Source organism: Peromyscus californicus, unplaced genomic scaffold, assembly GCF_007827085.1.
Source record: "Peromyscus californicus insignis strain IS unplaced genomic scaffold, ASM782708v3 Scaffold_2__1_contigs__length_46816999, whole genome shotgun sequence".
In the NCBI taxonomy this organism is placed as follows: domain Eukaryota; kingdom Metazoa; phylum Chordata; class Mammalia; order Rodentia; family Cricetidae; genus Peromyscus; species Peromyscus californicus.
The window spans coordinates 19431486-19445404 of NW_026294540.1; the positions used below are offsets into that span (position 1 = coordinate 19431486).

General features: G+C 51.7%; 1 protein-coding gene across 1 annotated transcript in view; it reads left to right on the top strand.

Annotated features, from left to right (window-relative positions):
- Nucleotides 1-13919, top strand: part of Adgrd1 (adhesion G protein-coupled receptor D1) — a 120208-nt gene that overhangs the window by 45263 nt on the left and 61026 nt on the right. The window contains exons 11-13 of the mRNA XM_052755524.1: nt 985-1095; nt 2546-2621; nt 4020-4161. Coding sequence (XP_052611484.1) covers nt 985-1095; nt 2546-2621; nt 4020-4161 — 329 coding nt within the window. The remainder of the gene's footprint in view (nt 1-984; nt 1096-2545; nt 2622-4019; nt 4162-13919) is intronic.

The window sequence follows — 13919 nt, forward strand, 5'->3', positions numbered from 1 at the left end:
GGGAGCGTGCCAGGTGTGTGGACCACTGGCCTTCACGCTGTCTGAGGCTCACTCAGCAGCTGAGATCAACCACCATTTCTCTGAGGTCGAGTACCTTGTGCAAAACCCCATTTTTGAAGAAAACTGTGTTAGCATGAGGCCAGAAGCGCTGGGTCAGGGTATGCACACAGGACTGTATAAACAGTAATGCAGTGTGGAGCTACAGGTGTCCCACGACAGTTGTCTGGGCTCAAACAAAATGGGGACTCCAACTCCCATGAGCCTCTGGGTCCTTAAGTATCCAATGAGATGCTCTCTGCCTTGGAGATGAGGAGTGGGTGAAGAAGGCTGTTGGAAGGGGAGGAGAGGAGCCCAGAATGTGAGTCTGGGTGAATGCCAGAATGGGATATCTCAGAGGAAGCAGCCTGGTTTCCCCAGAATATGTCAGGTCCCCCACAGACAGGCATAAATTCTTCGCTTTGAGTTCCTGTCTGAGGACACTTCAGTGCAGGGGCAACACACAGCACCCCACCATAGCCCAGGGCCTCATCTGCCCCCAGAGGGAGCTTTTGGAGCTGCCTGTCTGCCAAGGCACTCCCTCCACACATGTGTTTTAATTTTTCCCTTTCCTGACAGGGTCTCCCAGAGCTGAGATAGCCACAGTCTCCCTCCCATGGGGTCTGGCATCATTGATAACATGAGACTGAGCGCTTAAAGCCAGAGGGGTACAGAGGGGTGGGATCCCACCAGGTAGGAGTTCCTTTAGGATGTAGCCGGAGGACTTAGCCTCTGCAGAAATTCTCACCCTAACTCATATGCCTGTGGACGCACACATGTGTGTGTGTGCACGTATGTGTTCTGGGTCGCTTTTTCTAGAGGCGATTCCTCTCCCCTAGGAGTTGGCTTGGTTTAAGAAATGAAGGATAGTGACACACAGGGTTTCAGTCTGTTTCTTGTAGCCAGTGAGCCTGATGACCCCACTTACGGTGTCCACTTCTCCTTCAGATTTCTCCGTGGCCAAGGTCCTCCCCCCAGCACTGAGCACCCCCCATTACAGATTCCCAGCCCATGGACACAGCTACATTGAGATTCCGAGAGAGGCCCTTCACAGCAAAGGTGAGCGGATTTGGTTGCTCAGGCTCTCAGGTGGTCCAGTCTGGGTGACTGTCCCTCCCTGATGGAGCTGCCCCACGGGAGAGTGGGACTGGGTGCTCCCAGAGAGGGCTCCGATGCAAAGCATGCCTTTCCACCTCATCCCACAACACACTGTAAACTGAGCTGGGCCTTGGAGTGAGGCTCTGCAAAACTATGTTCCTGTGAGTCTGACCCACGGTGACACAGGATGTTGTGTGTGTCCCCCAATCTGCTCAGCTCCTGGTTAGTTGAATGGGAATAGATGGGGCACCTCCCCTCCTTGTTCAAGGAGCCACAGATGGGTATGTCTGTATAGGAGAGCCAGAAACTATCCCAGGACAGGCCCAAGTCAAGTCTCATTATGAGTGAGTAGCTAAGGGCATCTGATGGATGTGGCCCAGGCGACTCTGGCTGTATCTGGATGGCATCCTCTATGCAGATCCTTTCCTCTTGTGTCCACTCACAGTTGTGGATTGGCGTGGATCCTCATCCGACAGAGACCCAGCCCTGCCACACAGCCCCTCCCCCAGCAAGGACCCATCTCTTGGTCTGGAGGACAGGTGCCCATGACGTCTATCTTCTCCTGGCAAAGACTCAGTGTATCTTGCTGTCAGGAGAGAGGCACCACTTAGCAGCCTTGCATAGGGTCTTATATCCTCCTAGGTCCCACTGCGGGACATATTATAAATAACCCAGGTTTCTAGAAGGGTCAGAGGCCACATTCTCAACACTTTCTGTTAACCAACCCAGATTCTGTGGTTAGAGTCCCAGCTTCGCCACTGCTGGCTGTGTGACCTTGGGCAAGTCGCTGATCGTATCTGTGCCAGGACAATCATAATACCTGTTTCGTGATATTGTTTCAGACTTTACAAGGCCAAGTGTGTATAAATCACTGTGCCTGGTGTATAGTGAGTCCTGAGTTAACATTAGGGAGAGTTCAGGGAATCAGCCAATGACGGCTGAGTGATCTCACACTTCTGGAGTGAGAAAAGAGTTGAGTATGTGGTTTTCACTGTACTAAGGGGTAGGAGGTGCATTGCAGCCATCTGGGTGTCTACTAGTCTGCGGACCTGCATCTGAGTATCAGCATATCCTGCAGACCGACTGAGACACACTCAGTGCTGGACAACTGGTAGCCCATGAAGAGCCCCCTGCTCCCGAGGCTCTGTGGTGTCTTGGGCAGGCCTCGCTCGGCACCTGTGTCTGGAGTGGACATAGGGGACAGGGCAGGAGGCCATTGTCCCGGCTGAGCACAGGGCTAGCCACGGTGTCCATGCTGCTGTAAATTTCATCATTCCGTGGCTCTTCCAACCCTCGCCCCCCACGCCAAGTCACCTAGTCGCTGTCTTCAGCCCTGCTGTGTGCGTGGTTCTGCACACTTCCTGCTTGTGACTGGGTGTTGACGGGTGTCTGACCTCTGCTTTGTCCTTAGCCTGGACCACGATTGTCGGCCTCCTCTACCACTCCATGCACTATTACCTGAACAACATCCCCCCAGCCAGCACAAAGTAAGTATCGTAAGGTGATGTGTGGGATGTGTGTGTATGCACTTGTTTCTTGGGTGACCAACCACGATGACACCCTACACTGCCACACACATGCATGTTAGAAAACTTTTCCTACCAACACCTGCTGCCTTGCTGTTCGAGCCAGAATGGGCTTCTAGCCATTTGGAAAAGACTCAAGAATTCCTTCAGTGGGATCCAGCAGGCTCTAGGGCAGACTGGCCAGCTATGCTTAGAGGCACAGGCTAGAGACCTCAGCGCCCTCTGGGCTGACAGTGATCTGGGAGCCATGAATGAAGCTCTCTGAGCCTCAGTTTCCACACCTGTAGAATGGGAAGGCAGCAGACCTGCCTTTAGGATTGTCTCCCTTAGGAAGATTTCTTCCCTCCTTCTCTCTATTTCTCTCTCTTTCCATTGCTTCCTCCACAGTCGGTGTGAGGGGAGCAGGAAGCTCGGGCACATAATTAAACTCACCCCAGGATCATCCACATACCGAGTTCATCAGTCCCTAAGCCAAACTTCTGCGTACCAGATATCTCACGGCACTGTCCCTGACTTTGGCCATGAATAGCATTTCAACCTCAGAACTCCAAGACTAAGGATTAGGAGATGTCAAGGAAGGGGTTGCTGTGGGTTGGAATGAGGCAGGGAAATCTAGTCTGAAGGGTTTTAAGCAAACGGGGAACTTGTTGAACAATGTAAGCTGAATAATGTAATAATGTAATAATATAAGTAGAATAATGCAAGCATCTGGCTTCAGGAGCAGCGTGACCCAGCTGCCCCGGCGTTGCTACCACATCCCATCTCTAGGCTCTTCCCAGGGTGGGCTCCCTTCTCTGTCAGGCAGTCAGTCCCCTTACAGTTTTAAGCCAGGGAGACCCTGTCCTTTAGAGCTGACACCCAGCAGAGGGAAGCGGGACTCTCCTGGAAGATCCCTGGGGTGCGCGTGACCTCATCTCCGAGCTGTCATGTGGTTGAGCAATGTGCTGTGCTGACCAACAGAGCTGGAGATGGCGGGGCTTGCTCTTGAGCCATGGACTCAGCTCTGAGTGTGCGGCTGAGTGGAGAAAGACTGGCCAACTGAATGAACTGGGGAAACTGAGGCACCTTCGTGGGGAAACGATTGGACAGGAGCAATGAGACAGTAGACCCCAGCACACAAGTACTGACCACATGTTTGTGTCATCAGGGAAGGTTGGGTTCAGACAGGGGTGAGTGGGTGCTTGAGGTTGTACATACAGCCAGGCATGCAGATGCATTGAATTGCAATGTTTAGCAGCAAAGGCTGCTTCCAGATGCGGGCTCAAATATTGGTCTCAGAACTCTTGGCTTCAAGGTCACGGTCTATCGGCACGTCCTCCCTCCATCCCTGTCTGTAACCCATTTCCTCTCATTTCCCAGGATTCCTGAGGCTGTGAACTGCAGAGACTGCCTGCTGTCTGTCGCCAGCCACCTGATCTCCCTGGAGGTGTCCCCACCGCCCACTCTGTCCCAGAACCTCTCGGGCTCTCCTCTGATCACCGTCCATCTCAGGCACAAATTGGTGAGTGGAAGGTGGTCCCCTTCACTGGCCCTGGATATGGTTCGCTGCCCGTGGCGTTGAGCTCATGGGCCTGGTGCCGGGTAAGGAGCACTTTTTCCTTCCCAGAGTCCATCTCCTTGCGATTTTATTCTTGAACCACACGGCTGAGCCTTGCCCACGACACGTGGGCTGACATTGAGTGAAGAGGCCTCTGGGGCCTGCTGTGGCTCTCCAAAGCAAGTACGGCTCTTACGGGTATGCGCCTCTGGCTTGTGACAATATTTTGCTTGGAGGAGAGGGAAAGCTGTTCCAGTGTCACTTAGCAGGCACGACATTGTTAGCAAGATGGAGAGCTGAGCTCTGTGGTGTTGCTGCTTCTGAGCCTGAGAGTGACATCTCCGTGTTTGGGTTTGGAGGGATGAGCTGTTTGTCCTGATGCGTTCGTTCGTTCGTTCGTTCATTCATTCGTTCGCGCCGAGGCTCTCTCCCATCTTGATGGAGCTCCGCCTGTAGGTGAGAGCAGCAGAGATGGGAGCTGATGCACTGAGGTTCCTGAGATGCTCATGCGGAGACGTGTGCACACGTCGACGCACGCGCTGCCTTCCTGTGCATCTCTCAAAGGCCTGTAGCTGGCATTTAGCATCTTGCCTCAGGGAGGCCTCAGGTGAGGCTCCTGGAGAGGGAACTCATAGGTGACAGCAGATACCATGAGGCCAGGTGGAGACATGTTGGGAAACACAGCCAGGGATGCTCTCCGGAGGCAGGAGGGGTGGGGCAAGAGCCACTGAGGGCCGAGGGCAGACAAGCCAGCTCAGAACCAGGGCTTCGTGGTATCCATATGCCAAGGAGAGCACACCTGTTTGTGTGCATCTGTTTACGTGTACACATGGGCCCGCATGCACTCAGGCTGGCGCTGGAGCTACGAAATCTAAAATGTGAAACATGAGTTTGTTCTTCCCCTGTGTCCTGGTATCGTTTCCACTTTCCCTTCGTGAAGAGAGACACTCCTGCTCTTCTCCCTCTTCTTTGTGTTAGAAGTATCTCCAGGCTGGTCCCAGAGACCCCAACTTTGTCAACTACATGGTCTGCTTGGCCCTGCCCCTAACCTGGTTTACAGGGCTCCTACTATTCAACAGCCACCTCTGAGAATTTCAGGTGTGCTGTGTATAGCACAACAGCAGGGTCCATCCACCCAGTGCTCTGGAAAGTCTGTCTCTACCTGCAAAGAGACTCCTCTCTGCTAATAGACCCCTCCATCCTGCTTTCTTCTTCTGGTGCCTGCCCCCTTCACTATGCCATGGAAGGGGGTAGAAAGAGGGAGGGAGGAGAGAAAGAGAGAGAGAGAGAAACAGAGAGAACACACACACACACACACAAACACACACACACACACACGCGCGCGTGCACACACACTCACACACATTCTCTCTCACACACACACAGGAGAGGGAGAGAGAGAGTCTCAGGTCATCATCCTGGTGGGGTAACAGTGACAGACTGTAGCCTGCCCCGCCCCCCTCCACTCCGTCTCTCTTGGGGTCATGTATTTGTGTGTGTGACTCGCTTCTGAAGATGCAGATTTATGAGTGGTCAAGGACAGACTAACATAGAGTCTTAAAGACTGATTACCCTACTAAAGTCTTATGGGGCTCCGCAGCAGCAGGAAAAACTGGAGTTCACCACCCAAATGTGCACCCTGCCCAGCAGAGCTGACTGGAGTGTGGGCGCAGGAAGCAGATGTAGGCTGCTGGCCCACCCCCCCCTCACTGGAATGTTCAGGGAGAGGCAGCAGGAGGGCTGGACGCCTGCCTGCATGCATGCACACATTCGCAACTGGTCCTGTTGGGAAGGAGATGATGGCTTATGGGGAGCGGGGGACCCAGAAGACTGAGACTTCCAAGGAGCTGGTGAAGAGCTGCAGACCAACCTGAGTGGGGCGCTGTCTGTTCTCAAAACATGCACGCTTCTCTCTGACAGGTAGAAGACTAGATTGTTTGAAGTGTTAACTCTACTTAAGAAGGGGAGTGGTGGGGTCAGGGAGACAGCTCAGCAGACAGGGGCATCTGCCACCAGACAACCTGAATTCCATGCTTGGGACTCACATGGTGGAAGAACAGAACTGATTCCTACACACACACACACACACACACACACACACACACACACACACACACACACACACACACACACACCCTGTCTGGAGGCTTGCGAGCCAGCCTGAGATGAGGGGATTGCCTCCCATTGCAGTGGGATTACGGGTCCCACCCACCTTCATCTTCCCGGTGCTATTGGTAGGTGGCGGTCTTGTGGAAGACTTTCCCTTTTTTTTGTCTTCTGTGAAGTTCTGGGAAGGTGCCAATTTGCAAACAGAGGGGGGAAAAAAAAGGAAGGGTAGGCTAAGACACATTCCCGGCTTAATGGCCGGTTGCTGGAGTTATTTTTAACAAAGAGCTTGAATGAGGGGTTGTGCCTTAAAGAGAGGGGAATTTTTATCCTACCAGAAGAGAACAGTAATTAAAGACAGTCTTAACTGGGTGTCCTCAAGAGTTTGGGATTTTGGGGGGCTTTTGTTGTTGTTTGCGCGGGTTTTTTTTGTTTTTTTTGTTTTTTTTTTCCTTTGGTTGAAGGTTCCCGCTGTCCTTCTGAGGATGTTTAGGCAGGGCTGCTGCTACAGCTGCAGGGAGCAATTCCTGTGGAGTCCTCTCTAGAGCTGATGGGAATGAACAGAGGGAGCTTGGGGGTGGGGCCTTCAGCATGGTCTCCCCCAACCGCGTCCATGAAGCATGGAGCAGGGGTCACAGGACTGTCTTCCAACACTCTAAAGCACATACAGGTCAAGGTTGGGGTTCCTGGCTGAGGGGTCCTCTCTTTTTTGTCATGGACTATGGTTGGTATGGGCCCCCCAGGATCTTGAGGGTATAGGTACCTGTCCAAGTTTGCTTTCTATTCCTGTGATAAACACCATGACCACAAGCAACTTGGGGAGGAAAAGCATTTATTTGGTGTATGAGTCCTAACCCCTGTTTATCGTGAAGGGGCAGGGGCTGAAGCAGAGGCTATGCAGGGACATTGCTCCTTCGCTCGCTGCTCAGGCTCATGCTCAGCTAACTCTCTTCTATTTCTCTGGACTACCTGCCAGGGGTGGCAGCACCCACAGTGCCTTGGCCCTCCTCCCCCATCAATCATTAATCAAGAAGATGTTCTACACACTTGCCTACAGGCCAGTCTGACGGAGGCATTTTCTCAGTGGAGGTTCCCTCTTTCCAAATGACCCTGGTTGTGTCATTTGGTTGATAACAACAACAGCATCCACCAAACCCAAACTAAACCAAAAAACTAACCATCATAGCATACTACCAGACCTATCCTGGAGGCTCCTGAACAGGTACATGGTGAGTTCTAGGGATAAGGGGTGGGTACAGCACAGACACCCCCTCCCCAGCCCATGTAATTTCAAACCTGCTGAAAACCTCTGGGACCTAAGGCTGCATCACTCTGAATGTGCTAGGTCCCGTCCACCACCCTGGATGCTCAGGCTGCGGAGGATAAATGAGCTGAGAAAGTTCTGAATCAGGCCAGTGTTTGGCGCTGCCCCTCTGCAGACAGATGGCCTGTGCAGGCTTGGTGTATGGATTGGCCAGACTGCAGGGAGGGATATTTGCTATGCTATATCTTAGGTCACCGCCACACCTTTCTTGGCTCCATCCCCGAGGCTGGCTGTTTTATTCCATGGTCCCCTCTAAGTGTGCCAGAAGCTGGGCCTTCTCTTGGAGTGCTATTTTGGTTCCCAGGAGCCCTTCTCCATGCAAAGTAGTACTTATCTACCTGGCCTCCTAGGACACTAGGATTGATAGTACGCAGGAAGTAGATGCGAAAGGCTTGTGGATCATGTGACAGTTCTCCAGTCTAGTGCTCCCATGGAGCTGGAAGTTTCATCTGCATGGCACACTCAGGCATGGGATCCAGATGCTGGCTAATCTTTCAGTAGCAACTGACCTCTCTGCTGGAACAGCTGTGGCCTCTTGACTCAGCAAGATGCTTCCGGGATGTGGGGATTTGTGGGCACCGTTGATAAACTGTAGGGTATCCCACAACATCTGTAGCCTCTATTCACTCAATGCCTGGAGCAGAATCCCCAGCTGTGACAACCAGATCCATCTCCAGACGTTTGCCAGGAATGCCCTGGGAGATTCCCAGTTGAGAGTCCCATATGTCATCGCAGTAGGAACAGCTAGATTGTTGCCGTTGCCCTATAATATTCCATAGTACGAGCATCCTATCCTTTATCTCCTGGGGTATGTGTGGGTTGTTTTCCACTTTAGATTATTAAGCACAGTCACTCTTCTGTTTCTTAAAGAATAACATTTAAAACCAATGGTTTACAGCTATTATTTTGCTATGATCTGTTGTGAATGAGAAAAGGTCTTTTTTTTTTTTTTTAAAAAAATTGCATTTATTTGTGTATTTATTTATATATGTATAGAGGCCAGAGGACAACTTGTGGGAGTCAGTTCTCTCCTCCCATCATGTGAGTTTGAACTTAAGTCAACAGATTTTGGGGCAAGCACCTTTACCCACTAAGCCATCTTGTCGGCCTCGTGAGAAAAAAAGTCTTGTAATAAAACAAAGCATTTTCCTCTCTTGCTGTGGTGCTCTGTCTGGGACTGGTAGCCCCTTCTCTGCAGACTGTGCTGTGAGATGGTTCTTAAAAAAAAATCATCTACAATGAATGTTGAACTCTGAGGGGCTTCCTACGGGACTCTGTAGAGACCAGGACACACACACACACACACACACACAGACTTGTGTAAGTGAGGCGAGGCTAGCCATGCCGTCTTTTCTAGTTTTTGGTTTGATCTGTCTGAATATCCAAGCCAATTGCCGTAAATTCTCTGGTCATTTCCGTGGCTGCATCACAGTCCACACCCTGCCTCCCGCTGTTGTGTCTGGCTTTTCACAGTCTCAATCCTAATAGACAAGGCTGTGATGAACTAAGGCTACTCAGGTCTCTCTCTCTGATAACATCTTAGAAGTAGAATCATTTGGTTAAATGGCCACAGATTTTTTTTTTTTATCATTTCTAACTTGTTTGTGATATTTAAGCCAAGTATGTGTTTACGTTCCGAGGGAGACAGTAGACCTGTGAGCTTGGGCTCAGAATGTGAGCTGTGGGGGTTAGGGTAATTCAGAGCAAACTCCTTCATTCCCCTCTGAGGAGCATGCGTCAGGGCAGGTAACACCCTCCCAGGAAGCCACCTGTCTGTGTGAGTGCCACATGCCTCACAGAGTGGACATGTTCGTGAGGTCACCCGAGCCAAGTGGCAGAATGCAAACAGTGTCTGAATGCCCGTTCCACGCCCAGCCCCATCCCAGTGTGTGCTGTGCAGGGAACATGACTAGGACATTCCAGAACTATCTGGCATGTGCTCACTTCTGTGGGACATGAGCCTGGAAGTACAGTGGCTGGTCCTGGGGCAGATGTATGTGTGTGTGTGTGTGTGTGTGTGTGTGTGTGTGTGTGTGTGTGTGTGTGATTGGTGAACAGCATCAATGACGGATCACATTTCCCAAAGAGGGCACCATTCCAAATCCCCAGGAACGTATGAACCTGTCAATCATGTTTGGGATTGTCCGTCTTCTCCAGGGGGCTTGTATTGCCTCATTCTGGTTTCTATTTGTTTTTCTCTGTGACATTGGTGACCTTTTTATGTGTTTGCTGGGCATTCTCTCTCTCTCTCTCTACATATATATATCCCATTTTCCCATCTAGTTGCTGCTTTTGTTTCCTTATCGATTTTCAGTTCTTGGCCCGTCTCCGACGTGAGGCACTTGTACCGCAAACTCCTTCTTCCGCTGCGCCTGGCCTTTTTGCTCTCAGGGTGTCTGCTGATGAGTGGCTGCTTTAAATTTTCATGCAAGCCCATTTATCAAGCTCCTGACTTGAGCTTCAGGCCTCTGGGTGTCCTGGCCAAGGAATCTCATCTGACTGGAGGTCACAGAGAGACTCTGGTGCCGCCCGAAGCACTCGCTGCGCTCGCTTCCATTAAGCTCTGCGGCTGTTGCCTAATTGTGTCAGTGTGTGATGAGGTAGGGCCGAGATTTATTTCCCCCACATGCATGCCCGATTTACCAGGCTCCACCTGTCGGCAAGATAAACCTCTGCCTCAGACTGCTGTGCTGCCCCTTCCCCATCCATCAAACTGGCTGTTTCTAGCTCTCTAACTTCAGTGGCTTTCTGCTAAAGCCGTGCTAACCCTCCCGCTTCGCCTGGGCTGTGGATGGCGGCATCTACATCTTCACGACTGATGTTCACGGCAGAAGTGCCTTCAGAAGGATTCTAAGATCAGCGCTGTCACCACCGGGGCTCGTTAGCCCGTTTCCCACTTAGCTCTAAACTCTGATGGGCACAACTTACATCTGCTTGTTTCTGTTTGAGTTCCTTTGATTGCTGGCAACGCTGAGCGCCCTTCCCTGAGTGACTTGGCCATCTGCATCTTTCTTTCCGATCATGCACTCTTGCCTTGATTTTTTTTTTTTTTTTTGCGGGGGATATGCTGTTCGCTTCATTACTGACTTCAAAGATCCCTCCTCATCTTGCAGATAGCTCATTGCCTGCTGCAATCCGCCATAGCTGTGTTTTATTTTGACAATTTTTTTTGCCTTGTGCAACTTAAAGAGTTCTATGTTGTCAAGGGTGTCAACCGTTTTCCTCTAGAAAGACGTCTCAGCTCCCCACAGCCGCTGTGACAAATCCACATAAAGCCAGTAGCTTGGAACAACATAGCTTTATTATCTGAGAGTCCTGGAGGGCTGATGTACAAAATCAGTTTCCTTGTGCTAGACTCCAGGTGTCAGAGGCCCAGAAGGGCAACTCCTTTCTTGCCTTCCCAGCTTCTGGAGACACCTTCAGCTCCACGGCTCTACACCATTTTACAGTCCAGTCCTTGAACTGCCGTCTCTCCCTGTCTTCCCTCTCCAGTTCTGACCTTGCTACCTCCATCTCACAAGGGCTGCATCAGGACCATCTAAGTGATCCGGGGTGCTCTTCCATCTCAAGACCCTTGATGGAAAGGCATTGGCATAGAGCCTTTGCCATATGGAGACACACCCATACCACACCCACACCACCCACCACCCACCCACACACCACACCCACAATACACACACACCCACAAAACACACCCGCACCCACAACACACACACCCACAACCCACACATACAACCCCCCCATAGCACACACACACACACACACACACACACCACACACACACATACCACACACACACACAGTGCACAACACACACACACACACACACACACACACACACACACACACACACACACACACACTCTGGGAGTGTGGACACCTTCAGCAGACAGTCACAGCCCTTTTCAGAGAAGATGACCGCTGTGTGGGCTGACAGACTCTTCCCCCCCTTCACCCACGTGGTGGCTGAGGTTCTTTTGTGTTCAAACCTTTCTTCTCCGGGTGACAAGATACTCAAAGGGTCAGGGAGATGTCACAGATGTCACTCCCACCCCCAATGAGAAGGCCAGTGTAGGGTTTCCCTCACTGTGCATCAGGGCACTGAGGGATGCTGGTCAATAGCCGAAGGAGCCAAAGTCATTTGGCTTTCTTCTAGGGATCAGCTCTGGGGACTGCACGGCTTGGCATGCCCCAAAAGGCATTACCCTCTTCTACTTCCAGCCCTGCCCGTGTAGAACCAGGCAGCCGACCAGGGACTTCCATGACAGGCTGCTGGGGCAGGACACCTGTGAGTGCCTTGAGTGTTTCCCAGGGTTTGGCTCTAGGACTCTGGCAATGGGGATGCCACTCCACAGGTGCCCTTTGAAGCTTCCTGCAGGGTCAGACATAAGCCGGGCCCTACCCTGGAGGGCACACAGCTTCTCAAGGCCCTGCTGAAGCCCCTATATGGTGGGAACAGACCCTCCATAAACCTGAATTGTCATTCGGGGTTGGGAACTCAGGGTGTAGCTTTGCAGAGAAATTCACAGCTTCACTCTCCCCGGGCAGTGTGTGTTCTTCCAAGTCCCCGGGTATGTGTCAGCTGATACATTCCGACACCAACTTTGGAAATTCTCCACGCTGGTTGTAGCTCACTCGGGTGCTCCTGTCCAAACCTCACACTGTTGATACGTCACCTTTTACGGCTGGAGGCAGCCCAGGGTGTTCCTCCACACCTTTCTCATTTGTGGTGGGTTGCGTTCTTCAGAAGGGACCTTGCATTGCACTTGGCTGTCATGTGACTCTTTTGCTCTCAGAGATCCATGGTAGATTTGTTCTCCTAGGTGTTGGGAGATAGTGAGGGATGGTAGCTCTAGATCACGGGGGACTTTGTTATCCTGGAGGAGATAATGGGACCTTGTTCACCCCCTCTTTCTCTCCTTTGGCTTCTGGCTGTGTGGTGAATAGGTTTGCCATGCTTTGCCATGCATTCCTTACTACTCCCATCTGGCACCTCTGCAGAGTCCAAAGCCATGGATACTCCCCCAACAGTGGGTAGGGCCTTAGAAAACCAGGAATTCAAAGCAGCCCTTGGTTGGCTTTTCCAAGAACTTTAGTAACACAAACTGAGCACACAGCCTGCGGGTAAGAGCATGCCTAGTGGGGAGCTTGTAAGTGGTTTGTACTGACAAGGCCTGGGGCTTCCCCCAACTCCGGCTCCAGCTGGGAGACGGTGAATTCAGCCAAGTTTCTTATTTTAGCGACTCCTACCTGCCCAGTGCCCACCTCTGTTAAACCCAAACATCCCAGCACTCTGAGGAAGCTCCGAGGTTCATGTCTGCCTGGGTGGCTGTCTGGAGCCTCTAGTGGGTAAGTCACCAGCAGGCATCACGGCATGACACGGCCTGCTTTCTGCCTTGTGTGGTGTAAGTGTGCCATGAAATGAGTTAGGTAGACTTGTGTACACCTGGCCTCTCCGTTTTATACAGATGGGGGTTGGGGCATGTGGTGAGGTGGAGTGTAGGATTGTTCACGTTTTTTTCCTTAGGATGTCAGTCCGGCTCACTGACTTCTTGTCCCTTATGAGTGTCCAGACAGGCAGCTCTTGGGAGAGAAGGAACGCACGCACATCCCTTCTGCCAGAGTTGACGGGTGACCATAGAGACTAACCGCAGGGTGGGGACACAGTGGTCTCTGGGACTGTGAACAGGGAGTGTCTAGCCAGGTCCATTCAGCTGTGTCTTCTGTGGGCCCATTTCCAAAGCTGCTGCGTCACTTGAGCTCTGGGTGAGGTAGGCCCAGGGTGTGCCCGGGCATCAGTGTGCATGGCTTGCTCTGCCTCCCAGGCGGGGCAACCCTACCCCCTGCCAACACTGCTGCATAAGAGAAAAAGGCCCAACTTCTAGCTGCATCTGAGTCCTATTCCCCCATCTTCCATCATTATCTTGGTCTCTGTCACCACCCCAATAAGACAGCCATACCCCCTAGCGGCCCCCTCTTCCAGACTTGACCTCACTTTCAACTCAGTACTCAAAGAACTATTCAAAAAGAGGCTGGAGAGATGAGTTAGTGCTAAAGAACACTTGCTGCTCTTGCAGAGGTCCAGGGTTCAGTTCCCAGCACCCACATGGCCTCTAACAATCACCCGTAACTCCAGTTCCAGGGGATCTGATGCCCCCTTCTGGCCCCTGCAGGCCCTGCATTCATGTGGCGCACATACAGGCAAAAACACTCATCATGCACATAAAATAAGTAGAAACTAATAAATCTTCAATGTGCTCTAAAACTAAATCCAGTGTGGGAGCCCATTCTC